At 40.9% G+C, this 26,261-nt stretch overlaps 1 protein-coding gene across 1 annotated transcript; it reads left to right on the forward strand.

The window, feature by feature from the left end:
• The first annotated feature begins 932 nt into the window (after window positions 1–932).
• Window positions 933–24,307, forward strand: smg5 (SMG5 nonsense mediated mRNA decay factor). Its single transcript, XM_088999152.1, has 21 exons — window positions 933–1,356; window positions 1,888–1,986; window positions 3,492–3,615; window positions 3,689–3,845; window positions 4,847–4,936; window positions 5,415–5,504; window positions 6,144–6,222; window positions 6,330–6,455; window positions 7,993–8,061; window positions 8,144–8,403; window positions 10,182–10,319; window positions 11,996–12,847; window positions 14,396–14,641; window positions 14,739–14,914; window positions 16,272–16,433; window positions 16,849–16,908; window positions 17,741–17,900; window positions 18,153–18,243; window positions 19,391–19,465; window positions 20,786–20,921; window positions 22,077–24,307. Exons 1-21 carry the CDS (start codon window positions 1,292–1,294, stop codon window positions 22,158–22,160), a joined length of 3,339 nt encoding a protein of 1,112 aa, XP_088855278.1. The 5' UTR covers window positions 933–1,291; the 3' UTR covers window positions 22,161–24,307.
• The last annotated feature ends 1,954 nt before the right edge of the window (window positions 24,308–26,261 follow it).

Below are 26,261 nucleotides of genomic sequence, written 5' to 3' on the forward strand. Positions count from 1 at the left end.
ATTGGTGGTCTCCCGATGAGCTTCACACCAGCAGCAGCAGTCACAAGGACGTGGGCAATTTCTGGAATTTTGTGTGCCAATCAAACAATTGTGTTGATTAGGCTGACGTCATTGGTGGGGATTGACTTTAAGTTTCTCCCATTCAGGAGCATTTAAATTTGGATTATCATATGTCATATGTTTTCGAGTCCGAATGCTGTGTCTGTCCAGATGGTGGCTCAACTGTTCCCATTTGGGAGAGAGGGAGAGTCCTGAAAGCAATTCCCAGGAGGTTGGATAACAAGAGGCAGCACACAATATTCATATCCTAGTACAATATTCATGTCATCATCTAAAGTGTAACGTGGACTCCTTCATGTGGATTCTACTAAAACAACAAGAGGGTTTTTGCTCATTTCAAAAGAATATTTTAAAAATCAAAACATTTGAAAAATAGCACCAATAAAATTGTTGCCGTCATACACATTGACTGATTTTCCTGTTTAAAAAAATCATTATAGTTCTTAAAATGCAAATGTTTAGTTTACATTATACATTTAACTTTAGTTTCTAGCGTGGGAGAAATAAGCTTCTGTTTAAATTAATTAAATTGAAATTTAGAAAATGTACCGAGTGTGACTTTGATTAGTAGTTTCCGCCCACTTGCCTGTTTTGCCAGGCGTATTTATTTTTAACTGGCAACCCCGGCTATGCAGCGCTCTCGTAAGTTTGTCTTTTACAGTACATTTGGTGAACATGTTGGGAGCAAAATTGTGACAAGAAAATCACCAAACAAAGTTGATATATTGAGCCAGGAAACACGCGTACTGTGCTTGACATGCAACTTTCTACGTGGCGTCCCCATTTTAATTGCGGATTGAAATGAAAACCTACTTGGCAACCCGCCATCGTCGCTTCACGCGTTCTCTCAAATCTCGCGATAAGTAGACGATGAACTCTTCCTGTTGGGGAAGAATGGCCGCCTTCGTCGCATTGGACGCAACGAAGCTCAGCACGCGAGTCACGTCAAGTCATTTTCGTCGACCGGGTCAAACTTAAATCCCGGGGTACCCCTCTCACCCGCTGGCCGGAACGGATGAGTTGACGTAGGGCTGACCGGAAAGCATCGAGATTTGGCGGGTCCAGAGAGACGAGACGAGCGAACGAGACACATCTGAGGCTAATCGTGCTAGCCGGCTAACAACACGGCTGTCACTGCCGGTGGGCGAGCCCAACCAGCCGTGGGGCTTCCGACGCAAGTGCATGACGAGCAGGCGGTTTTCACTGAAAAGACGCCGACTCCAAAGTTGACATGAGCGGACCTGGACAAGACAGCGAACCGGAGGCGAAAGTCCTTCTCATCAAGCGCTTGTACAGGTACCAACGAGGCCTCGCGTTGGACGTGATTGCGTTCTAATGGCACAGCGTTCTGAAACCGAGCCAAGAGAACATTTCGCTCTCTTCATTACGACTCTGGCGCCTTATTCAATCGTCGAGCAGCCCAGAACGCTTTTTTGTTTAAATTTCACTGTGATTTAAAAAAAAAAACAATCTCAAAGACAAGTTGAATTTTCATGAGATTTACTGTGATTATCAACCAAATTACTCACATTATGAAGAGCAACAAGCATCATTTTCCTAACACAGTTGATGTCATAACTGAAAAAAAGAAAGACTGACGACTCTAAAACAGGTGACAAAGCATCAATTTTTACCCCACATCTCAATTACGGAGAGCAGATTAAGACAAGCACAAGTAATGTGGTGAATATAGTGACAACCCTTGTGTGAAACAAAGAATACAATACAATGCATATTGACATTGAGTTATATGCTCCCTCTTACGAGTACCAGTCAAGATAATGTTTTGTCATTTCGCTCCTCCTGCGAAAACAATTCTCTCCGCAGGGCGGTGGTGGAGTCGGTGCACAAGCTGGATGTCATTGTTGGCGGCAAGGCGTCGTACAGGGAGGTCTTCAAACCCGAGAATATCAGCCTGCGTAACAAGTATGTTCTCGCAGAACCCTTTTATAGTAATACATTTTATTTATAAGCACCTTTCAAAACTCTCCAACTCACTTTACATTCACATATGTTTTTCTGTGGGTGAGCAGCGGCAGCCACATGCGCCAGCGTTCACTCAACCCGGAATAACTCAGATGGATAGGAAGTTAGCTAGCTAGCTAATAGATAACTAATAGCTAGCTAGATAGCAAATAGATAATTCAATGATCATTTCCATAATAATCCAAACCAAACTGATCACAAATAAACAAAGATGAAAAACACTTGACGCAAGAGAGAACATATCAAAATTGTATAGGAAGGCTGGATATCTCTCAGCTATCTAGCTCGCTATCCATTAGCTGTCTATTAGCTAGCTAGCTAGCTTTCTATCTATTTGTGTTATTCCGGGCTGGCGCGTGTGGCTGCCGCTGCTCACCCCACAGAAAATCGTATTCTGTGACTGTAAAGTGACCTTGAGAGTTTTTAACGGCACTTATAAAGGAAATGTATTAATAATAATAATAATAATAATAGATAATAATATCTTTCTATTATTAATAGATAATAATAGATAATAGATAGCTAGATAATATAGATAATAGATAATAGATAGCTAGCTAGCTAGATAACTAAAAGATGGCAAGTACAGTGATACTTCAGCTTACGAACTTAAATAGTTCCCAGAAAGTGTGTCGGGTGAAAAGTTTGTCTTGCAAACATTTATTTCCCATAAGAAACCATTAAAATGAGAATAATCCGTTCTCAGGTCCCCATAAAACATAATTTTCTCCTAAATAAATAAAATATACTATATTTCATGTATAATAAATGTGCTATTGAAATGTAATTAAAAGAAATAAACTGCACTGTATAATAAAGTCATTTTAATTACCTTTCTGATGGTAGTTGTCAATGGATGGTAGCAATGGTCGACTTAGCGTAATGGTACTGGGACAGTTAAGTCACACAAACGCACACCTCGTTCGTGTTTTTCGATGATTTCCTTCTGACCGTAATTTTCTTTTGTGTGCTCTTCAGCTTAACACTAGCCTGTGGTGGGGTCTTTTTTGGTTCCATAATTGCAAAAGTATCCTCGATAACAAACCACGTCTGCACTCAAAGAAAGGTGGTGATGAAAACTAATCCGCCATCCGCTGTGGCGCTGTTCGATCGCGTGGTTTGGTGTTCATCCGCCAAAAACTAGTTCGATATCCAAGACTATATGCTCGCGAATTTAATGTTCGTAAGGCGAAAAGTTCGTGTTTGTAAGCTGAGGTATCACTGTAGATACCAGACATCAAATTCCCAAATGTCTTCACAAAAAGGAAACCAACATTATTTATGAAATGACAGGAACTATTGAATTAGTGACAGTTCTTGTGCTACTTATTGAACAATCATTCAAATGTCAGGAGGGTTAGCTAGCTTAACTCTGCTACATGTCCATCAAACCTCACAGAAGTACTTTTTTTTTTCCTCCTCCATTTTGTGATGGTTGTGCTCAGGCTGAGGGAGCTGTGTGTCAAACTCATGTTCCTGCACCCAGTGGATTACGGCCGCAAGGCGGAGGAGTTGCTGTGGAGGAAGGTTTACTACGAAGTCATCCAGGTTATCAAGACCAATAAGAAGGTAAAGCCTTTCTCATGTGCGATGGATACATGTGTAGTTACATTTTAAAAAACGACAACTTGTGTCTTCTCAGCACATCCACAGCCGCAGCGTCCTAGAGTGCGCCTATCGCACGCACCTGATCGCCGGCGTGGGCTTCTACCAACACCTCCTGCTCTACATCCAGTCGCACTACCAGCTGGAGCTTCAGGATCGCATCGACTGGACACATGTGACCGATCCACTCATCGGTCAGTAGTCGCAAATGGACGGGTTGGAGCGCAAAGGGAGAGTGGGGGGGTTGTCGAGGGATTAAATACAAAATATTTAGCTTTTTTCGATGAACATTTTGTGACAAGTGTATAGATGTGGTTGAATAATAATAATAAGCGCCTTTCAAAACTCTCACGGCCACTTTACTTTCACAGGATACGTTTTTCTGCGGGTGAGCAGCGGCAGCCACACGCGCCAGCGTTCACTCAACCTGGAACTAACTCAAAGAGATAAAAAGCTAGCTAACTCGCTAATAGATAGCTGAATCTTTCTTTCTTACCCACTTCATTCACTGCCATCCCAGAATTTATTAGCGAATTGAAAATATGACGTGGAGCGCCATTCCCGAATTTGCTTGGGTTTTCGCTTTTCTTGCGGGGGTGCCGATAAAGCGCTGGTCAGACCTCTGGCACTGTTTTTCCCTTCCACTAGGGTACAGCATTTGGCTTTTGTCCATGTTAGCGCTTTGTTACAGCTTCAGCTGCTGTTAAAGCGCTATATAGTAATAATAATTAATAATAATCAATTTCATTTCTAAGCGCCTTTCAAAACTCTCAAGGACAGTTTAGAGTCACAGGATATTTTTTTCTGCGGGTGAGCAGCGGCAGCCACACGCGGATGAAACAAATTTACAAAATAGCACAAATAACAGATATGAGAACACAAAGACACAGAGAGTCATTCATTATTCACACTTGCTGTACCCTCTTTGTGACATGAAGCAGTTCAAAATCAATATGTATGTATTGTATTTTGGACAACCACCCCCATTGCAAGCTCAAATAACTCCAGACCCATAAAACTTAGGAGAGTTGAAGGTTTCTAACATTGTATTGAATGTTTATGTAGTCCGAAAACTCAATATAGTGAAAGTGACAAAAACCCTGGCACAGGAGTGGACACATTCTTGCACATTATCTGGCAGTGAATGAATTAATAAGTCCTACCTGTTAAATTGGTGTTTCCGTGTCACCCGCAGGCCCGAAGAAGGCGCTGTCGGCCTCCCCCAAGGAAATGGAGTGGGCCCAGATGGCTTGTCACCGATGCCTGGTCTACCTTGGTGATCTCGGTAGGGGGCCCCCCCTGAGAAAGTACCGCGTCCGTCCATCTAGCCGTCTGTCATACTGTTGTTTGGCTAATGCTAATTCGTCTGGTGGGCTACTCAGTGGGTGATTTTTTTTTTTTTTTATAGCCAGATAAGTTTTTTTTTTTTTTAACATTTTCTAAAATACACAAATCATCCAAGTGAGGAAATTCAACCATGAGCAAATCGCTAGTACTTTGAATTATTTTGCTAACCAAAACAGCAGCACATAAACAGTCTCTGTTTTCATATATTCCCTCCACAACGTGACCTGTATCCCTTTTGCGCAGCATGCAGTCCTACGAGCCTTTTTTTGTGTTTAGTGAATCATCTTTTCTCATTTCGCTGTCGTCTTTCTATTCTTTGTCACTTTCATTTGCCGTCCATTAAAACTTTGTGTTTTCAAATAAAACGTCCGTCCTTATCAAAGTCAACAAATTGTGTTGTCGCCGTTTGTCTCCAGCGCGCTACCAGAACGAGCTGGCCGGCGTGGAGGCGGAGCATCTGGCCGAGAGGTTCTACTACCAGGCGCTGTCCGTCATGCCGCACGTTGGTGAGTGCACCGCCTCACCAAGGCAGCCATTATTAACTCATTCACTGCCATTCACAAATTTATTCGGGAATTGAAAATAGGACGTAGAGCGCCATTCCTGAATTAGTTCGAGTTTTGTTTTTTTCTTGCTTGGGTGTGATACAGCGCTGGCCAGACCTCTGGCATTGTTTTTTTTTTTCCCTTCCACCAAGGGGCAGTGTTTTGCTTTTTTTGTTTGCACTTTGTTCCAGCTTCAACTGTTGTTAAAGCGCTATATCAATCAATATGTATGTATTGTAATGTATTTTGTACAGCCGCCCCCACTTCAAGCTCCTACAACTCCAGACCCATATAAGTTAGGAATTAACTCTTTTTTTTTTCTTATAAAAGAAGATAGTCTAATGTTTATTATGCCGCATTGACTGTATATGTAGTCCTGAAACTCAATATTCTCTGGGTCCTGGAATTCAGGTAAAAATGACAAAAACCCTGGCACTGGAGTGGACACATTTTTGCACACCGTCTGGCAGTGAATGAGTTAAAAAAATACTGACACTCAGAACTCAAGAATGCCGCAAAATTGTCCGATTTTGATATCCATCCCTACATTCGCTTTGATAACATTTAACTTGAGAAGTTAAAACTCTTTTTTTTTTCCAGGGATGCCTTTCAATCAACTGGGGACGTTAGCTGGAAGCAAGTTCTACAATGTGGAAGCAACTTACTACTACCTACGCTGGTGAGTGGCGCTCCACACGTTGCACCCCCCCCCCTTCCCGCCCCCATCGTGTCTTTCTCGCGTCTTGATTGACACCTCGCTGTTGTGTTTTTGCCCACCCACCAAAGTATCCAATCCGAGAGCCCCTTCGAGGGCGCTTATGGAAACCTGAAGCGCCTCTTTGACAAAGCGGCCAAGATGTACCAGCAAGTGAAGAAACAGGAGATGAAAAAGCTTTCGCCATCCCGACAGAGGTGAGGACGCTCGCCTTGTGGCGGGATTATCTACAGTATTTATTATATGTTGGGAAATTTTTATCATGGTCCTTGTTAGAGGGACATAAGTTTGTGTGCCTTAAAACGATTTGACATTATGAGATACATCAAATCGGTTTGGTGTCTTATTTTAATGTGAACCTCTGCTTATTGTGAGTGTCTTCATTTTGTCTGTTTAGCTGACCCATTCAATTATTTTTACAATTTCCATTTTTCTTATTTTTTTTTTTTTTGGGGGGGGGTGTTGATTCTTTTACATCACCCAAAAAAGTTTTTTTTTTTTTTACCATTTGTTTACTTATTTATATATTTATTTATTTTTTATTCACTATTTAGTATTTATTTTTTAGGCGTGTTGATTATTTAGTATCATAAATAATCATAAAAAATCAAATAATTTATATTTGTTTCTTTATTTACTTTTTATTTGTCTTAAATTTTTAATGTATTTATTCACTACTAATTGTTATTTATTTTTTGGGGGTGTTGATTATTTTATATCACAAAAAAATGATGTTTTTATATTTATTTACTATTTTTATTTATTTATATATTCATTATTTTTTGGGGGTGTTGATTATTTTGTATCGCAAAAATCATGTTTTTATATGTATTGACTATTTATTTAATTATTTATTTATTCACCATTCAATATTTATTTTTTTAGGGGTGTTGATTATTTTATATCACACAAAAAAAAGATGTTTTTATATTTATTTATCCAACCATCCATTTTCAGTACTGCTTATTCCTCATTAGGGTGGTGGGAGGGTGCTGGAGCCTATCCCAGCTGTCTTCGGGCACCAGGCGGGGGACACCCTGAATTGGTTGCCAGCCAATGGCAGGGCACACAAAGACAAACAACCAATCACTCTCACACTCACACCTAATTTAAAGTGTTCAATCTGCCTGCTATGCATGTTTTTGGAATGTGGGAGGAAACCGGAGGACCCGGAGAAAACCCATGGGTATTTATTTACTATTTATTTATTCATTCATTATTTTTTGGGGGGGTCGATTATTTTGTATCACAAAAAACATGTTTTTATATTTATTTACTATTTTTTTAATTATTATTTATTTGTTCACTTTTTATTCTTTTTTCTTGTGGTGTTGATTATTTTACATCCCCAAAAAATAATGTTTATTTATTTATTCACTATTTATTATTATTTAGTTTTGGGAGTGTTGATTATTTTACATCACAAAAAAATGTTTTTCTATTTTATTATTAATTATTATTGTTATGTTTATTTTATTTATTGGTTTATTTTTTTAAACTGTTAAGTTCCACCCGGGGGTCCAACATGCTTTTTCTTTTCTGAAACAGAAATTTCATGTTACCTCGCATTACACTTAAGCAACAGCAGAAATCTGCATTCAATTCAAACTAAATGGACCGTAACCCGAACTCAAGTTGTCGTGAGCATCTGGAACTGGCCTCTGCTGCTTGTTTTCAAGCGGCTGAAGTACAATGTTTTAGCTTTGTTTATGGTCATAATTGCGTTTCTTACAGATCCCGAGACATCAAGCGTCTCCTGGTGAGCTTCATGTATCTGCAGAGTCTGTTGCAGCCCAAGAACAAGTGAGACTATCCCCACCTCCGATTGCCACTATTGCACTTTTCGACCACCCCTCTAAAAAAAATATTTTCCCAATTTTCCCAGCCTGATGGAATCCGAGTTGACCTCCCTGTGCCAGTCGGTTCTGGAGGACTTTAACTTGGTGCTGTTCTACCTGCCGACGGTGACGCCGACGCCGCAACGCGGCCATAACGCCGCCTCTCGCCACTCCCTCAGCGAGGACGATGACGAACAGCAACAGCAGCAACACCCCACTGACACCTACTGTGCTGTGCTGCCCGACACGCTGATCTTCAAGATGGTGGTCACCTGCCTGATGGTGGTGCACAGCCTCAAGAGAGGAGGTAGAACCTATTATTATGATTATTGATATTGTCATAGCCGATGTTGTTATTGTTGCTATTAATGTTATTATTGTTATTAAATATGAATATGACTGTTCTCTCGCACGTTAAATGGCTGGGCAGCGCATTCGCAACCGTGGCTCTGCTCCCCAGTAAATAAATAATAAATATAGGTAAGTAGGTAAATAAATAAATGAATGGGTAAATGAATAAATAAATGAATTAAGAAATAAATGATAAAATAAAGGATAAACAAATAAGGAAATTACAAACAAATACATAGACAAACAAATATAAACATGAATACTAATAAAGGAATGAAGAAATAAATTAAAAATAAGTGAAGAAATAAAGGATAAAAAAACAAGTAAATTCCCAAATACATAGACAAATATAAAAATAAATACATTCATCAATGAATGAAGAAATAAATAATGAATAAAAGATAAACATAAGTAAATAAATATGTACATACACAAACAGATACATAAATAAATAGAAAATAAATACATAAAAGATAAACAAATAAGTTAAAACATAAATAGTAATTAAATAAATACACAGACAAATAAATAGACAACCAAATATAAAAATAAATAAGTTAATGAATGAAGTAATGAATAAATCAATGAAGAATTAGATAATAAATAAAAGATAAACAAATAAATAAACACAAATGAATACCTAAACAAATAGAAAATAAATACATGAATAAAGGGTAAGCAATTAAGTAAATACAGTAAAGTCTCGTTATATCGATATCGGATATATCGATAGTCCCGGTTATATCGATACTATTTCTATGCACGCACGGAGAAAATTACATGCAAACAGGGTCGGATATATCGATAGTCCCGGTTATATCGATATTTTTTCGGACTCCCTTGAATATCGATATAACGAGACTTTACACTACATAAGTAATTAAATAAATACACATACAAATACATAGACAAACAAATATAAAATAAATAAGGGTATAACTTTATGAATAAATAAATGAATAAATAAATGCTAAACAACAAAGTAAACAAATAAATTAATGCATAGACAAATACGTACATAAATAGACAAGTACACTGACAAATAAATAGACAAACAAATATAAAAATAAATAAGTTAATAAATGAATGAAAAAATAAATAAATGATGAACAAATTAGTAAACAAATACATAAAAAAAGAAATGCATAAGGGATAAACAAATAAGTAAATACACAAATAAGTAATACAATACATAAACAAATAAATACATGAATAAAGGACCAACTCATAAGTAAATACATAAATAAGTAATTCAATAAATATAAAGACAAATAAATACAATAAAGTCTCGTTATATCGATATCGGTTATATCGATAGTACCGCTTATTACGATACTATTTCTATGAACGTAAGGAGAAAATTTACATGCGCGCAGGATCGGATACATCGATAGTCCAGTTATATCAATATTTTTTCGGACTCCCGAGAATATCGATAAAACGAGACTTTACTGTAAAATAAAAATATTTTATTGCAAAATATCAAGTGTGTGACACATGAACAGTGGTGTAACAGTCAGCACAAGTTCCTTCATGCATTTGCCACTTTCCCATTAGCTTGGGCGCCACCTTGTGGTAGTTTAGTGCATTGTACAAAATATCCTGAAAATTCCATAGCAAGTCTTGAACTCCACAAAAAAAAAAAAAATGAACGAATGAAAACAAAAGAGTGAATTTGTGAATAAATGCTCAGTACAAGGTCACTATTATTAACTTAATTTGGTTGTGTTGCAGGCTCAAAGCAGTACAGTGCCTCCATCGCTTTCACGCTAGCGCTCTTCTCCCATCTGGTGAACCACGTCAACATTCGGCTGCAGGCTGAGCTGGAGGAAGCCGAGAGCCAGGTGCCGCAGCTAAACACGGACGCCACAGGTGAGGGTCCAAATTACTTGACGCTGGGATCATCTCTAGTGCAATGATTTAGCAACTGAGTTGGGTTAAGCTCCGCCTATTTCACGCAACTATACCATCAAAGCAGGTGTTTCTCCAACCTTGTTGTCGACTCTGGTATGCGTGTGTCAGAGATGTTCGGTCGCACACTGTGACAAAAGGCTCGAACACAGGAAGATTGTCTTTTACTGCCGGCAGGGGATGTAGCCATTCATGACAGACGCACTTCTTCAGCCCTCTGCCAAGCTTTCTATTGAGAGTATATGCAAATTGAAGTGATACATTAGTAAAACATGGTCTTCTTGATTTGAAGCACCAACAACTACAAAACAACAGAACGTAGACATTTTAATTGGTTGTCCTTTCCATGAACGGATAGATTTGTAACCTGGCTAATGACCTCATCCTATTTATTTGCTAGCTGTTCACTGTGTATTTTGCTAGCTATTAGCTATCTGTTTGTTAGCCTATAGCTATCTATTCGCTAGGTATTAGCTATCTATTTGCTAGGTATTAGCTATCTATTTGCTAGCTCAGGGGTCGGGAACTTTTTTGACTGAGAGCCATAAAAGTAAAATATTTAGAAATGTATTTCAGCGAGAGCCACACGCACGCGCGCGCACATACAATCGCTCGCGTGCGCGCACACAAACGCACGCGCGGCCACTTTTCAACAAAATATCAGAATGCATGATTTAAAATAACTTTGTGATAGTACTCACCGTTAACATGGATGGTTTTCCGTTCCTCGTGTTTGGTAAAAATCCAGGAAAACGATCGGAATGAAATTCAATTTGCCGGTCCAGAGGCGAAGTTACTGCTAGCTAGCCTGCGCACGGCTCATAAGCTTCCACGCTTGCTATCTGCAATCGACTTCTCGCAGAAGTATGTCGATGCTAACGTTAACATGGGGCTTGTTAAAATGTCACTGACATTCGACTGTTTCATCGATGGTATTGTTTCATTGCAAATTAGAATCAGAACATTTTCTCTCCTCTAATGCTCCGGTACATTTACGCTGAAGTGCACAAGTTGGGCTCATTTAAAGGGGCGTTTACCTATTTCAACATGACGGCCACTATCATCCAATCAACATGGCGCTTTCGGCCATTCTAGGTCAGTGTCATCCAATCAAAATTGCGCTTTCCGCCAACTGCAGCCCCAACGGGACATGAATGAGTAAAAAAACGACAATATGTATTATAATATGTAATATTTATCGGCGAGCCATATGCAATCATCAAAACAGCCATATATGGCTCGCGAGCCATAGGTTCCCGACCCCTGTGCTAGCTATTAGCTATCTATTCGCTAGCCATTGGCTATCTTTTCACTAGCTATTAGCTATCTTTTCACTCGCTAGTTAGATTGCTTTCCATTTGAGTTACTTCCGGCTAGAGTGAACGCTGGCGTGTGTGGCTGCCGCAGAAAAAAAAAATATCCTGTGACTGTAAAGTGACCTTGAGTTTTGAAAGGCGCTTATAAATGAAATGTATAATTATTATTATTATTAAAATTATTATTATTTTTTTTTTTTTCTTGCTTTCTCAGTTGTCTTTCTGAAAAGTGCATTTCCACTCCAGTCCTGTAGGTGGCATTAAATCAACCCTCTAATTTTTGATAGTTCTTGCGATTGTCTTGTTTTTCTTCTTTCGTAGACGACCTTGACTTGAAGCACACAGCAGACGGGCTGACCGAGCGTCCTCTGCAGAACGGTTCCCTGGAGCGAGAAGATGAGGAAGAGGACGCCACTTTGGATACGAAGGATGAGCAAAAGTCAGACCAGGACAAACAAAAGCAGCAGAAGAAGAAATACACCCGCCTGTCGCGCATGCGCCGACGCCGCAAGGACCGCAGCGGCGAGGATGAAAGTGACCTGAGCGAGGGATTTGAGAGCGAGGACGAAGAAGATAATGAGGAAGAGGAGGAGGTCTCCGCGGCGATAGAACGCCCGGCGTCCGCCGGTTGCCCGTCGCCTTCCGCGCCGCCCGATCCGGCCCCCCAGCGGAAGGAATTAAAAGATGGCTGCTGGGGAAGCGGCTCCGAGGAGGAGGAAGAAGAGGAAGGGGGCACGGCTTTCGACGTGGAGACGGACTCGGACATGAACAGCCAAGAATCCCGCTCGGACCTGGAGGACATGGGCGACGCGGAAAACTGCCAGCGCAACCAAGCCAAGAACCGCGACCGGAGAGACGGCGAGGAAGACGACGACGGCAGCGCCGCCAAGGGGGCCGGCGGCCAAACGCTTCCTGTCACCAACGGGCCCCTGGAGGCCGTTGGTGACGCCAGTATCAGCAGCAACCTCCAGGCCATGTCGTCGCAGCTTTTTCAGGCGAAGCGCTGCTTCCGCCTGGCGCCGACCTTTAGCAACATGTTGCTCAGGCCTCAAGCGGCCTCCGCCGGGGTCACCGAGTCGGCAGCCGGCGACCCCTCCCACGAGAGCCTCTCCGCTGACACTCACCCACCCTGCGATGTGAACCAGAATACCCCCAATGGGATCACCCAAAACGGTAAGCCGCCATTTTTTTTTTTTGTCAAAAGTATTTTCAAGGTCAAGCGGCCTTTTAACTCATTCACTGCCAGACAATGTGCAAAAAAAGTGTCCACTCCAGTGCCAGGGTTTTTGTCATTTTCACTCAAATTTCAGGAACCACAAGAATATTGAGTTTTAGGACAACATAAACATTCAATACAGTGTTTACTTTAGACGCTCTTCTTTCATCCAAAAAAAAAATAGTTAATTCCTAAATTATGTGGTTCTAGAATTATCTGAGCTTGAAATGGGGGCGGATGTTCAAAATGCAATATACAGTATAGTCTCGTTATATCGATATTCAAGGGAGTCCGAAAAAATATCGATATAACCGGGACTATCGATATATCCGACCCTGTTTGCATGTAATTTTCTCCGTGCGTGCATAGAAACAGTATCGATATAACCGGGACTATCGATATATCCGATATCGATATAACGAGACTTTACTGTAATACATAAAAGGAGGGGCGTAAGGTCAAAGATGGAGGGCATCTTGAGTGAAACTTGCCAACACATCAAACAAAGTAAAGAAATTTAACATGGCTTACAACATTTTTTATCAGATAACCACATATAACTGATTTAAAGGATCTTAACTCATTCACTGCCAGACATGTGCAAATTGTGTCCGCTCCAGTGCCAGGGTTTTTGTCATTTTCACTCAAATTTCAAGACCCAGAGAATATTGACTTTTAGGACTACATAAACATTCAATACAGCGTTAGAAACTTCAGACGCTCTTCTTTCAGCAGAAAACAAGTTAATTCCTAAGTTATATGGGTCTGGAGTTATCTGAGCTTGATATGGGGGCAGATGTTCAAAATGCAATACAATACATACTTTGATTGATTTATATAGCGCTATAACAACAGCTGAAGCTGCTAACATGGACATAAGGCAAATGCTGCCCCCCACCCCGTGAAAGGGAAAAAAACATTGCCGGAGGTCTGACCAGCGCTAAGTGGCTAGCTATGTAGCTAGCTATCTGTTGGCTATCTATTAGCTATCTCCTGGCTGGCTAGCTAGCTAGCTTTCTATCTGTGTATTTAATAGTGACATTCAGTGCATTAGCTAACTAACGATCTAGCTAGCTATTAGCTATATAGCTTTCTAAGTGGCTAGTTGTCAAGCTATCTATCTGTTGGCTATCTATTAGCTAACTACTAGTTGGCTAGATCGCTTTCTATCTATTTACCTCCGGGTTGAGTGACCACTGGCACGTGTGGCTGCCGCTGTTCACCCACGGAAAACTTATCCTGTGACTGTAAAGTGACCTTGAGACTTTTGAAAGGCGCTTATAAATGAAATGTATTATTATTAGCATCATACAACAAAGGGGAGTGCAGAAAGTGTTTAAGATTGAATGACTGTCTTTTTTTTTTTTTACTTCAAGATGGCGCCGCGAGAGTGGCTGCCTTCACAACAGCTCCTGTGTTTTCTTTCTACTTCTTCCTTTCCGTTCCTCTTACTTTCATCACTTTGCTGCTGTGAAGTACAAATTTCTCCACAATTTCTCCGGCAGATTTGGACTCTGACTCCGAAGAAAGCCAACGCAGCGCCCCGTCGGCTCACAGCGAGAAGACACTCCTTGAGAAACTGGAGATCCTGACCAATCAGGGTTTGATCCAAGTGGTCAAAGTCTTCATCGACTGGCTCAGGACCAACACGGACATCATTCTCATGTGCGCGCAGAGTTCCCAAAGTCTCTGGAACCGTCTTTCCGTGCTTCTCAACCTGCTGCCAGATGGAACCAAGATGCTTGAAGCTGGTGAGTTAGCGGCTACGCTACCGGGGGCGGGGGAGAGTAACGACGCCTTTCCGGTCCCCCTGTTGTGATAGCGACATGCTATCGCTACGCTCTGCAGAAGCTGACTTGAACCCGGACGTGACGCAGCTGCTGGGGGAATGCGAGCGTCCGGCGTTGGTCCAGACGCTTTTGCTGCCCGAGGATGTGGCGCTGCGGCACCTGCCCGCCCTCGCCGTTGCCCACCGCCGCCTGGATTTTTCCCACCGGGGCGCCTCCCTCAGTCCGCTACAGGAGGTACGAGGCAGACTAGGCGTCGTATGCACTGCACGGTGACAACGGCGTGTCGGAATACTTCATTTTTTTTTTTTTTTGTGGGGGAAATACAAGACAGTATGTCAAATACCTTTCGGATGTTTGTCATAAGTCTTCTGTCTCTCTGTCTCTGTCTGTCTCTCTTTCTCTCCCTCTATCTCTCTCTGTCTTTCTATCTCTCTCTGTCACTGTCTCTCTGTCCCTCTGTCTGTGTCTCTGTCTGCCTGTCTTCACCTGTTCCTCTGTCTCTCTGTGTCACTGTGTCTCTCTCTGTCCCTCTGTCACTCTCTGTTCCTCTGTCACTCTCCGTCTCTCTCTGTCTCTCTCTGTCTTTGTATCTCTCTGTCTCTCTCTGTTCCTTTGTCTCTCTCTATCTCTCACTGTCTTTCTGTCTCTGTCACCGTCTCCCTCTCTCTGTTCCTTTGTCTCTCTCTGTCTTTCTGTCTCTGTCACTGTCTCTCTCTCTGTCCCTCTGTCTGTCTGTCTCCACCTGTCCCTCTGTCTCTCTGTGTCCCTCTGTCTCTCTTTGTCACTGTGTCTCTTTGTCACTGTGTCTCTCTCTCTGTCCCTCTGTCTTTCTCTCTCTGTCCCTCCGTCTCTCTCTCTCTCTCTCTCTCTCTCTCTCTCTCTCTCTCTCTCTCTCTCTCTCTCTCTCTCTCTCTCTCACTCTGTCTCTCTGTCCCTCTGTCTGTCTCCGTTTGTACCTTTGTCACTCTGTCTCTCTCTGTCTTTGTCTGTTTGTCACTCTGTCTGTCTCCGATTGTACCTCTGTCTCTCTTTGTCGCTGTCTCTGTTGCTGTCTCTGTCTCACTCTTGCTGTATCTCTCTCACTGTCTCTCTCTCTCTCTCTCTCTCTCTCTCTCTCTCTCTCTCTCTCTCTCTCTCTCTCTCTCTCTATGTCTCTGTCTCTCTCTCTCTCTGTCTCTCTGTTTCTGTCTCTGTCCCTCCGTCTCTCTCTCTCTCTCTCTCTCTCTCTCTCTCTCTCTCTCTCTCTCTCTCACACTCTGTCTCTCTGTCCCTCTGTCTGTCTCCGTTTGTACCTCTATCTCTCTTTGTCACTCTGTCTCTCTCTGTCTTTGTCTGTTTGTCACTCTGTCTCCGTTTGTACCTCTGTCCCTCTGTCTCTCTTTGTCGCTGTCTCTGTCGCTCTCTCTGTCTCACTCTTGCTGTCTCTCTCTCACTGTCTCTCTCTCTCTCTCTCTCTCTCTCTCTCTCTCTCTCTCTCTCTCTCTCTCTCTCTCTCTCTCTCTCTCTATGTCTCTCTCTCTCTCGCTGTCTCTCTCTGTCTCTCTGTTTCTGTCTCTAACTCTGTCTCTCTCTGTCCCTCCGCCACCCCCAGTGCGTGGTGCGTGTGTGTTGCATTCGCAGTTTTGGCCACTTCCTCACCAGTCTCCAGGGTAACGTACTGCATTTCAACCCGGAGGCGGGCATCTTTACCAGCGTCAGCCAGTCGCAAACCGACGACAACCTGCTGCAGCAGGCCAAGGCCCAATTCCGAATGGTGAGGGACCAGGCATGCGAGGAATTTAGCATCGACGTCTACAAACTCTTCAATTGGAATTTCAGTACATTTTTTGGGAGTGGAATGTACTAGTTATTTTCCTCATTAAAAACATTGTACGAATTTGGGGGGAGTGTTTCCAGTCATCCTGATGTAGGAAAGATAATTTTTAAGATCGTGTGTGGAGTTGTGCAAAGAAAAAAATAATTTTCCTCCATGTTTAACAAGCCTCATTGGCAAATGAACTACAATCTGAATAATTAAAAACTATAGATAAATAGACAAGGCCACGTACAAGCTCAAGGCAAGAAAAATCCACTCAATACCAGAGGTTTATATTCTTCCAAAAAAAAAAAAAAAAAAAAAAAAAACAACTTAACACGTTGACGAGCGCTTTTGCTTTTTGTTGTTGTAGGCCGAAGAGGAGGCCCGAAGAAATCGCTTGATGCGAGATATGGCTCAGCTGCGACTCCAGGTATAACCACGTCATTTTTATCTATCGAGCTAGCTAGCTTTCGAGCCATCGAGCGAGCTAGCTTTCGAGCCATCAAGGTAGCTAGTTTTCAAGCCAGCTAGCTTTTGACCCATGGAGCTAGCTATCGAGCCATGGAGCTAGCTAGCCATCGAGCCATGGGCCTAGCAAGCCGTCGAGCTAGCTAGCTAGCTAGCAACCCATTGATATAGCTAGCTATCGAGCCATGGAGCTAGCTAGCTATTGAGCCATGGAGGTAGCTAGCTATCGAGCTGGAGAGCCATCGAGCTAGCGAGCCATTGAGCTAGCTATCTGTTGAGCTAGCTATCTATCGAGCCATCGAGCTAGCGAGCCATCGAGCTAGCTATCTGTCGAGCTAGCTATCTATCGAGCCATTGAGCTTGCTATCTATCGAGCCATTGAGCTAGCGAGCCATCGAGCTAGCTATCTGTCGAGCTAGCTATCTATCGGCCCATTGAGCTAGCTAGCTATCGAGCTAGCTAGCTATCGAGCTAGCTAGCTATCGTGTCATTGAGCTAGCTATCTATCGAGCCATTGAGCTAGCTAGCTAGCTAGCTATGGAGCTAGCTAGCTATCTCTTGAGCCATTGAGCAAACAATCTATCAAGCTATCTATCGAGCTAACTATCCAACCATCGAGCTAGCTATCTACTGTGCTAGCTATCTATCGAGCCATCAAGACTAGCCAATTATGGAGCTCGCCATTGAGCTATCTATCTATCGAGCTAGCTAGCTAGCTAGGCTATCTATCCTGTCTTGTCGCCATCATTGCTGTGCCTTTTTTTTTGTTTTTTTTTTTGACTGCGCTCTGGCAGTTGGAGGTGTCCCAACTGGAAGGCAGCCTTCAGCAGCCCAAGGCGCAGTCGTCCATGTCGCCCTACCTGGTGCCCGATGCCGTCGCCCTCTGCCAGCACCTGAGCCTCATCCGAAATCTCGCCGCCAGCGGCTGCTTCATCATAATCATCCCCAGAACAGGTCGGCGCTCCCGCTCGCTGCCATTTCAGGATAAAATATGCATGCCATTACGCAGAACAAAAAGCTTTTTAAAAAAAATGGCCGTGTTGCGTTAAAAGTTGGTAAATGCTCAATTGCTGGTTAATCGTCAATCTGGGATCACTGAAGTGGATTCAGATCAGAATCTCCCACTGCAAATAATTGTTTGAAATGCCTGCAATGGGTAATATTTAGCTAGCGTGAAGCTCATGTGGTCTTTGTGTCTCATCTCAGTCATCGACGGACTAGACCGCCTGAAAAAGGAGAATGCCGGCGCCCGAGATGGCATCCGCTTCCTCGAGTCGGAGTTTCGGAAAGGCAACAGGTATGAAGTCAAGAATGATGACTGTTATTGTGGTTTTACATGCGACAATTTGAAATTTTGGTTTGGTATTTAGGGGTGTCCCGAATGTATAAAAGTTGACAACACACTTGTTTCTGATGGACGAAGTGTTGGAATGTGGTCAGTCCTACTCGGACATTGAAAATCAAACTGTCTTCGATCTGAGGTGCCGAAATGACGTTGATTAAAAGAGGTGAATAACCTTATTCTGAAAGAGATGTTGGCTGAATTAAAACGTTATTAAAATATCACAATTGGGCAAAGGGCAAATTTAGCATATTATGGCCGTATGGTTGTAAAAAAGAGAAGTGCCGGAAGGCAAGAAAATTGCCAAAATTATTTTGACACGAACCGCATTTTCAAACAGGGAAATGCGGGTTGGGTCCGGAAAAGTCCCAAAGTATCAATTTTTAGATTTCAGAGGGTAACGTGAGTTAAAATTTACATTTTATATCGGGAAAGAGAGAGACGAAAAATAAAGTGTAAAAATAATGATGTTTTGAAATTTGAATTAATTTGTTGCATTTGAAAATTGATGTTGTGAAAACTACCATTGAAATGTGTGATAAATGTCAACATCAGAAGATTGAGGGTTTAATTTGTGGGAAAAAAAAGAAAAAAAAAACATTGGTCGATATAGACCAGGGATGTCAAACATAGGGCGCGCGGGCCAGAATCGGCCCCCCAGTAGGTTGGATCAGGCCCGCGGGATAATTTAGAAAAAGAAAAAAATGACTCCTGAGGCAGAAAAGGCCTTTTGTGATCTCAAACAAGCATATTTTGAGATAAGCAGGAGACTGTTCAAGGAGACATTCTATTATTGTGTCTGCACGCACATTCTGTTATTGAGAGTCAGTATGGCTAGAGATAAAGATAAAAAGCTATGTGCGTGTGAAAGTAACTTGGATAATACTGAGCAACTAATTTACGAATATAATGTGACTACATGATATATACAATTTTACTCCAACACTTCAGCAAACATAATGAATGGAATTTCCCATGTTTGATTGGCTTTCGCGGGCCGAATAAAATGATGTGATGGGCCAGACTTGGCCCCCGGGGCTTTGCCTTTAACACCTGTGCTGCATCGGGACTTCTTGATTCTAATGCCTCGTTCATGGTGCAGGTACATCCGATGCCAGGGGGAATCTGGAAGAAGTTTTGAAAGGGATAAATTAAAACGCCAGGACTTGGATGCTTGGTAGGTCACGTCACTCGTTTTGTTTTTGGGTTTTTTTCTCGCCGCATTTGCAGACACGGTCTCAATTGTAACATTGTCAACTTCAATACATATGGCTGAAACTCGGTGAACTCTCTATATCTCTTTCTATATCTCTCTATATATCTCTCTATCTCCCTCTATATATCTCTCTATCTCCCTCTATATCTATATCCCTATATCTCTTTCTATCGCTTATTTCTATATCTCGTTATAACAATATCTCTATCTACATCCCTATATCTAGATCTCTCTATGTCTCTATCTCTCTCTATTTATATCTATAACTCTATATTTATATTCTATATCTCTATTTCTATATCTCTCTTATTTATGTGTCTCTCTATCTCTCTATATATGTATATCTCTATATCTCCCGAAATGCATCTCTCTATCTGTATATCTATATCTATATCTCTATATCTCTCTATATTTATATCTTTATCTCTCTATATCTATATCTCTATCTCTATATCTCTTTCTATTGCTTATTTCTATATCTCGATATCACAATATCTCTATCTATATCCCTATATCTATATCTCTCTGTCTATGTCTCTATCTCTCTCTATTTATATCTATATTTCTATATTTATATTCTATATCTCTATTTCTATATCTCTCTTATTTCTGTGTCTCTCTATCTCTCTATATATGTATATCTCTATCTCCCGAAATGCATCTCTCTATCTGTATATGTATATCTATCTATATTTATATCTTTATCTCTCTATATCTCTATCTCTATCTCTTATTTCTATATCTCCCTCTATATCTATATCTTTGTCTCTCTATCTATATCTCTATTTCTATATCTCTATCTCTTATTTCTATATATCTCTCCATATATATCTCTGTCTCTTATTTCTATATATCTCTCCATATATATCTCTATCTCTAGATCTCTGTATATATATCTCTCTCTGTATCTCTATCTCACTATATCCATATCTGTATATCTCTATATCTATCTATATGTATATCTCTATATCTCTCCATATATATCTATCTCTTTATATATCGATCTATATCTCTATCTCTCTATATCCATATCTCTATATGTCTCTATTTCTATATCTATCTCTATCTCTGTAATTTCTATATCTCTCTATCTCTATACCTCCCTATCTCTATACGTATATCTCGATATATCTCTATTTGTATATGTCTATATCTCGATATCTATATACCTTGAGAGTTTTGAAAGGCGCTTAAAAATGAAATGTATTGTATTATATAGATCTCTCTGTCTGTCTGTCTCTCTCTGTCTCTCTCTGTTTCTTGTGTCTCCGTGTCTTATAGGCATCTGTACAAAATGGTGGACAGCTGCCGTCAGCTCACAGTTTCCCAGAGCATCGACGATGACACAGCCGGCATGGTCACTCTTCTCACCGGACATCCGGTGGACCAACTGTGTGAACGCTCTGCAGCAATGAAGGTTGGGTCCCCATTTACCCCCCCAAAAAATAATAATCATAATAATCACAATAATCATAATAATAAAAATAATAATCAATGAAAAAAATTCTTCTGTAATATTTTTTGGGGTGAAAAATCTTTTTTTTAATTAATCATTAATTTAATTAATACTTTTTTAAAATAACTTTTTGTCTCCCGTTATCACTCCAAAACCAATTTTTATTGACTTTTTTTTTTATTCAAGCACTCCAAAACCTTTTTTTTTCTCTCAAGTGCTTGACTGTTTTTTTTCTCTAAATGTCCTGTTTAAACGACAACCGACACAATTTTTTTGGTGCCTAACAGACATCAGAAAAACTTTTTATAGCATCTAAAATACTCAAAACACGCAGGCTGATCTTTTTCGTCAAATGCAAAACACCAATAAAAATGACTTAAAGTGTTCCAAAACTACTTCAAAATGACCTTGGAAATGGCGAATTTCAGAAGGTCCCGCCCCCTTGTTTGTGACGTCACGCCAGGACGTCTTGCCTTGCTCTAGAATCAAAACAATGGCTTCAGATTCGGAGAAGATGCTTTCTTTTTACTCATCCAGTTATGAATATGATTCAAATAGTTCTGAAGAGGAAAGCATACATGTTTGCAATCGATTAAAGAAGGCATTCCTGTATCATTTTGAGGCATCTGGACTGAAATGTAGCGTCCCAGAAAATGCACAAGATGGCGCCCAAGCTCCGTTGGAAATGGGCTGATTTGTGTGATAGTGTTGTGTCAACTAGTATCAAACAGTAGTCTTGATGCAACACACAACGATTCACCATGGCGTTATTTATGGTTTTTCCTTCTAATTTTGCCATCAACACGAAGTTTTCAGACCAAACAAGGTACCCAAAATGCATTGTGTGTCGCTTTCTCAGTCAGGGGTCGTTCCAGACATGTCACGTCAGGAATCGTCACCAACTCAAAAACAAGACTTCCTGAATATTCAGCGCGAGTCTTAAAACGTAAAATATAGCTATATGCGGTGGAATCTTTGTAAAATACGCTCAGTAGAAGTCATTTAAAGTGATTTTACAAATTATGGACACAACTTGTCCGGAGGTGTCTGTTGTCCTTTAAGCTCATATAGGATCATTTCAAATGTTTATTCTATTTTATTCTTTTATTTTGACAGTCTGCCGTCCAGGCGGCGACTTCAGCAGGGATGGAACTGAAGAACATCGCAGACTTTTACCGGCAATGGAAAGAGATGGGCTGAAGTCGAACCTATGCGAAACGCCGCCAATGTCGGATCGATTACAACACTCGTTCTCTCTCTTTTAATCCCTCCACCGAACGCCCTCCCCCCCCCTCTCTCTCTCACACTCTCTTTTGCTCTGTGTGTATCCGAGTCTCCAAAAACAAAATCTCAACATGAAGCCTGACGGATGGAAAAAGAGTTGAAATTGACAAAAGGGAGTTGAAAATCCACCAAAACGAAGACGGGGGTGAACGCCTTCAGACGGACGTTGGAAGTGCCGAGATGCCGAACGTCACCGTTCTGGGTGGTTGCGCACCGTATAATGTTGTGAGAGAGAGAGAGAGAGACACACACACACACACGGTGCGTGCACACACACACACACACACACACATGGACTTGGTTGGAAGTTGTTTTGGGTGCCGGTGGTTTTGCTCTCGTTGTTTTTGGCAGGATGAGTGATGACCGTTGTTCCAATCTCGAGAGAAAGAAATGCAACCCAAAAAAATGGCAGTGGCCGAAAAACAGAGCTCAGAAGGGTTGTTCTTGTTAAAGAGGTACATTTTTTTTCCTGTTGATTTATTTTATTTGCTGGTTGGACTTGTAAGACTGACACAATGTCCGGAGGATTATTTGGTTTTGGGGCAATTATTTTCAGGATGAGTACACGATAACCTTTTTTTTTACTGTCTCGACTTTTATATGTATGGCCTTTTTTTTTTTGCTCAATGTGCTGTTCAACAATTGGGTTTCATTTTTTTTCCTCAAAGTAAACACTTGGGGGGTGTTTGGCAAAAAAAACATGTTTTTTGGTGCTTAAAAAATTACAGTGATACCTTGGATTACGAACTTAATTGGTTCCCAGACAGTATGTAAGGCGAAAAGTGTGTATCCCAAAAAATAATTTCTCATAGGAAAGTATTCAAAATGAGAATAATCCGTTCCCAGGTCCCCATAAAACATTTTTCTACTTTCTAATTTTCTAAGCCTTAAAATTACACATAATATACCTTATTTTATGCATAATAAATGTGCTGCGGTATTATAATTAAAGAAATAAACTGTATTGTATAATAAAGTCGTTTTATTTAGCTTTCGTTGATGGCTTGATGGAATGGAGTGGCCGGTTTCATAAGCATGAAACACTTGATGAGGAACGTAACCTTCTTCTTTCACCATCTTGAGGAATGATCCCATGTAGGTTCTTTCTCTGTGATAATTTTATCTAGTTCCTCATCAATTGTGTTCTGTTTAGCTGGGTTGATAGCTTTTTGCATCAAGTATACAGATGGCTTATGCGGATTGTTTGTGCAGTCTGATTGATGGGATATTTTAACCTTGCAGTCTACACTCTGCCTTTGAATTATCAAAGTTGAAACTCTCACTGTCGTCTGCCTGTTTCTTTAATGTGTAAACCACCCACCCTCACTGCTGCGTTCTTGACCAATCACGTGGCTTTAACCGAAGACTGGAGGCGGGGAATAGAGGACAAAAACAGTCGGCTGCCATTTTGTTGTTAGAAGAACTAGCTTGTTCGTGAACGACACATCATTCATTGAGGCAGCTCTGTGTATGAAAAAAGTTTGTATGACAATTTTCATAAATTTTCATTAATGTAACGTTTGTAAACCGAAACGTTTGTAAGCCAAGGGGTTCGTAAACCGAGGTATCACTGTATACACTTCTCAAAATAGCCCAACTTTATTCCCAAATAAATTCCCAAATAAAAGCCACACGTAAAGGCTCTGAATTTCAAATTCATTCTCAAATTAGGTCTAAAAGCCCCCCCAACACCCCAATTTCCCATTTTTGTGGTTCTTTTTGTTTGTTTTTTTTTTTGGAATTTGTGTGTTGTCTGACAAAAAAAGACACAAACCACCCCATGATGAAGCTCATTCAGGTTTTATTTTTGTACCCAAACTAATGGCATTATGCATTTTTTTTTTTCCGATTTGAGAATGTACAAAGGAAAGCAGTGTATTTATCAAGGGGTCACTTATTAAAAGGAGAGAAAAAAAACTAAAATGGGTTTGCTGTAACCGTTGTGAGAGAAATTGGAAATTTCTCCCGTCTACATGATTGACAGACTTGTCTCCATTTTTTTGTGACTGTCCTATCATACACAAATTGACAAAAACATTCGCCAATAAAAACAACAAATTTAATTTTGTTTTGACTGGACATTAGTTTTATAAATGATACATTTCATTTCTAAGCGCCTTTCAAAACTCTCTGTCACTTTACAGTCACAGGATTAGTTCTTCTGTGGGTAAGCAGCGGCAGCCACATGCGCCAGCATTCACTCAACCCGGGATAACTCAAATAAAAAGAAAGCTAGCTAATAGGTAGTCAGCTAGCTAATAGATAGTAAGATAGCTAGCTAATAGGTAGTCTGCTAGCTAGCCAGCTAATAGATAGCTACAAGTAAGATAGCCATAATAATAATTCATTTGATTTTTAAGTGCCTTTCAAAACTCTTTACAGTCACGGGATAAGATTTTTTTTTTTTTTTTGTGTGTGGGTGAGCAGCGGCAGTCATTCACGCCAGCGTTCACTCTACCCAGATATAACACAGCAGGAAAGTTATGAAATGAAGAGGAAAGGAAAGAAAGAAGTAGAAAAACAAAATACTATTTAGCTAATAGATAGCCACCTATCTGGACAGATAGCTAATAGATATCCAGCTAGCTAGCCTGATAGCTAATAGATAGCCAGATAACCAGCTAGCCAACAGACATCTAATAGATAACCGGCTCGCTGGATAGATAGCTAATAGATAGCCAGCTAGGAGGAAGGAAGTAATGATGGAAAGGGGGGAGTGCTAAATGACATTGTCACAACAAAAATTTAATTTTGTTTCGACTGGACATTGTTTTTATTTTTCTCCTCTTACAATTTTAATAAATGACATTGTCAGTGCGTTGTTTTCCGTCTGACCACAAGATCATCTGCACCGTGAGTGACAGCCAATCAGATGACAGCAGGGTGTGCGTGCGTCGGTCAGCCTGGCACCGCTTCGTTGTATCTTGGTCACGCAACAATTTGATCCCCGTGAGGAAGTTGCGATGACTTGATGGGAATTTTACCACGAGAGGAGCCACAAGAAATTGAGAAATGTCATCCGCGCAAAGGTCCCTGATGGTCTCTTTCGAGTTCATCCGTGAGTTTTATTCGTTCTTTTTAATGACCGAGTGTTGCTTTTGGCGCCATCTGCTGGCCACTTACAGTACCGCCTGAACTTGGCTGGTCCTTCGGCTTTGTTGCTTTGTATTTGACGCGCCCTCCTTAGTTATGCGACGGCGTTTTGCTCGGTGGGAGTCGTAAACGGTTTGGAAGAGGAAAACGTTCCTTTTTGAGCAACTCAGTTAGGACAACACATTGGCAATTTCGTTTTGTGGTTGTTGATTTTTTTCTAAAATAGGCGTCATCTGGACTTGCCTTTGCTTAATTCAAAAGCTTCGTTCACTAGTAACTCGTTGACAAAGCTGTAAATTAATCTACTTTAGCTATTGTTTGTGGAGGTATAGCTACGGGATGAAGTTTAAGATGATAATTATTGTTTGAAAAACGTTCAACGCTAAAAACAAACGGGCTATTGTGTTGAAAATGCGGCTTTTCGGTTGTAAACAGGCACGCAGGGTAACAATTGGGCAAGTCACGCACTTTCAATCCGAGTCAAGTGCAGACTTGTCGAAGTTTCAAGCAAGTCAGTCATAAAAAAAAAACCTTGCAACTGAAGACAGACTGCAGTTAATTCACGTGACAGGAGTTTCCCACCTCTTTTGGACACAATCGTTGCGCAATTAATAACTTTTTAATCAGGAAAAAAAGACTCCGCCAGTGTCCTGAACGAAATAGTTCCTGTTTTTTTAAGCTAAAAGTCAAATTTATATTGGACGTGATAGTTGATCACATGATAACATCACGTTATGATCAGTGTCGTGTTTTAATCAAGTGTTTATGGCAGCAATCCGCCTCCATGTTTTTTTTTCCCTCGCACACTTTTTGGGGGTCTTCCGTGCTCCGACGTCACACACACACACACACACACACAAACCGACACAAACGTGGAATTCCAGGAAGTCAGGAACGCGCCTTTATTTCTCACACTGGAGTACA

The sequence above is a fragment of the Hippocampus bargibanti genome, linkage group LG06 (genome assembly GCF_051943395.1).
Source record: "Hippocampus bargibanti isolate YZ-2025 linkage group LG06, ASM5194339v1, whole genome shotgun sequence".
Classification (NCBI taxonomy): Eukaryota; Metazoa; Chordata; class Actinopteri; order Syngnathiformes; family Syngnathidae; genus Hippocampus; species Hippocampus bargibanti.

Bases quoted from the DNA above. Each gene is read 5' to 3' on its own strand.
- smg5 (XM_088999152.1), top strand. From the start codon at position 1,292: ATGAGCGGACCTGGACAAGACAGCGAACCGGAGGCGAAAGTCCTTCTC. The intron at 3,616-3,688 runs GTAAAGCCTTTC...GTGTCTTCTCAG, and splicing joins TTATCAAGACCAATAAGAAG to CACATCCACAGCCGCAGCGT. The intron at 8,404-10,181 runs GTAGAACCTATT...GTTGTGTTGCAG, and splicing joins GCACAGCCTCAAGAGAGGAG to GCTCAAAGCAGTACAGTGCC.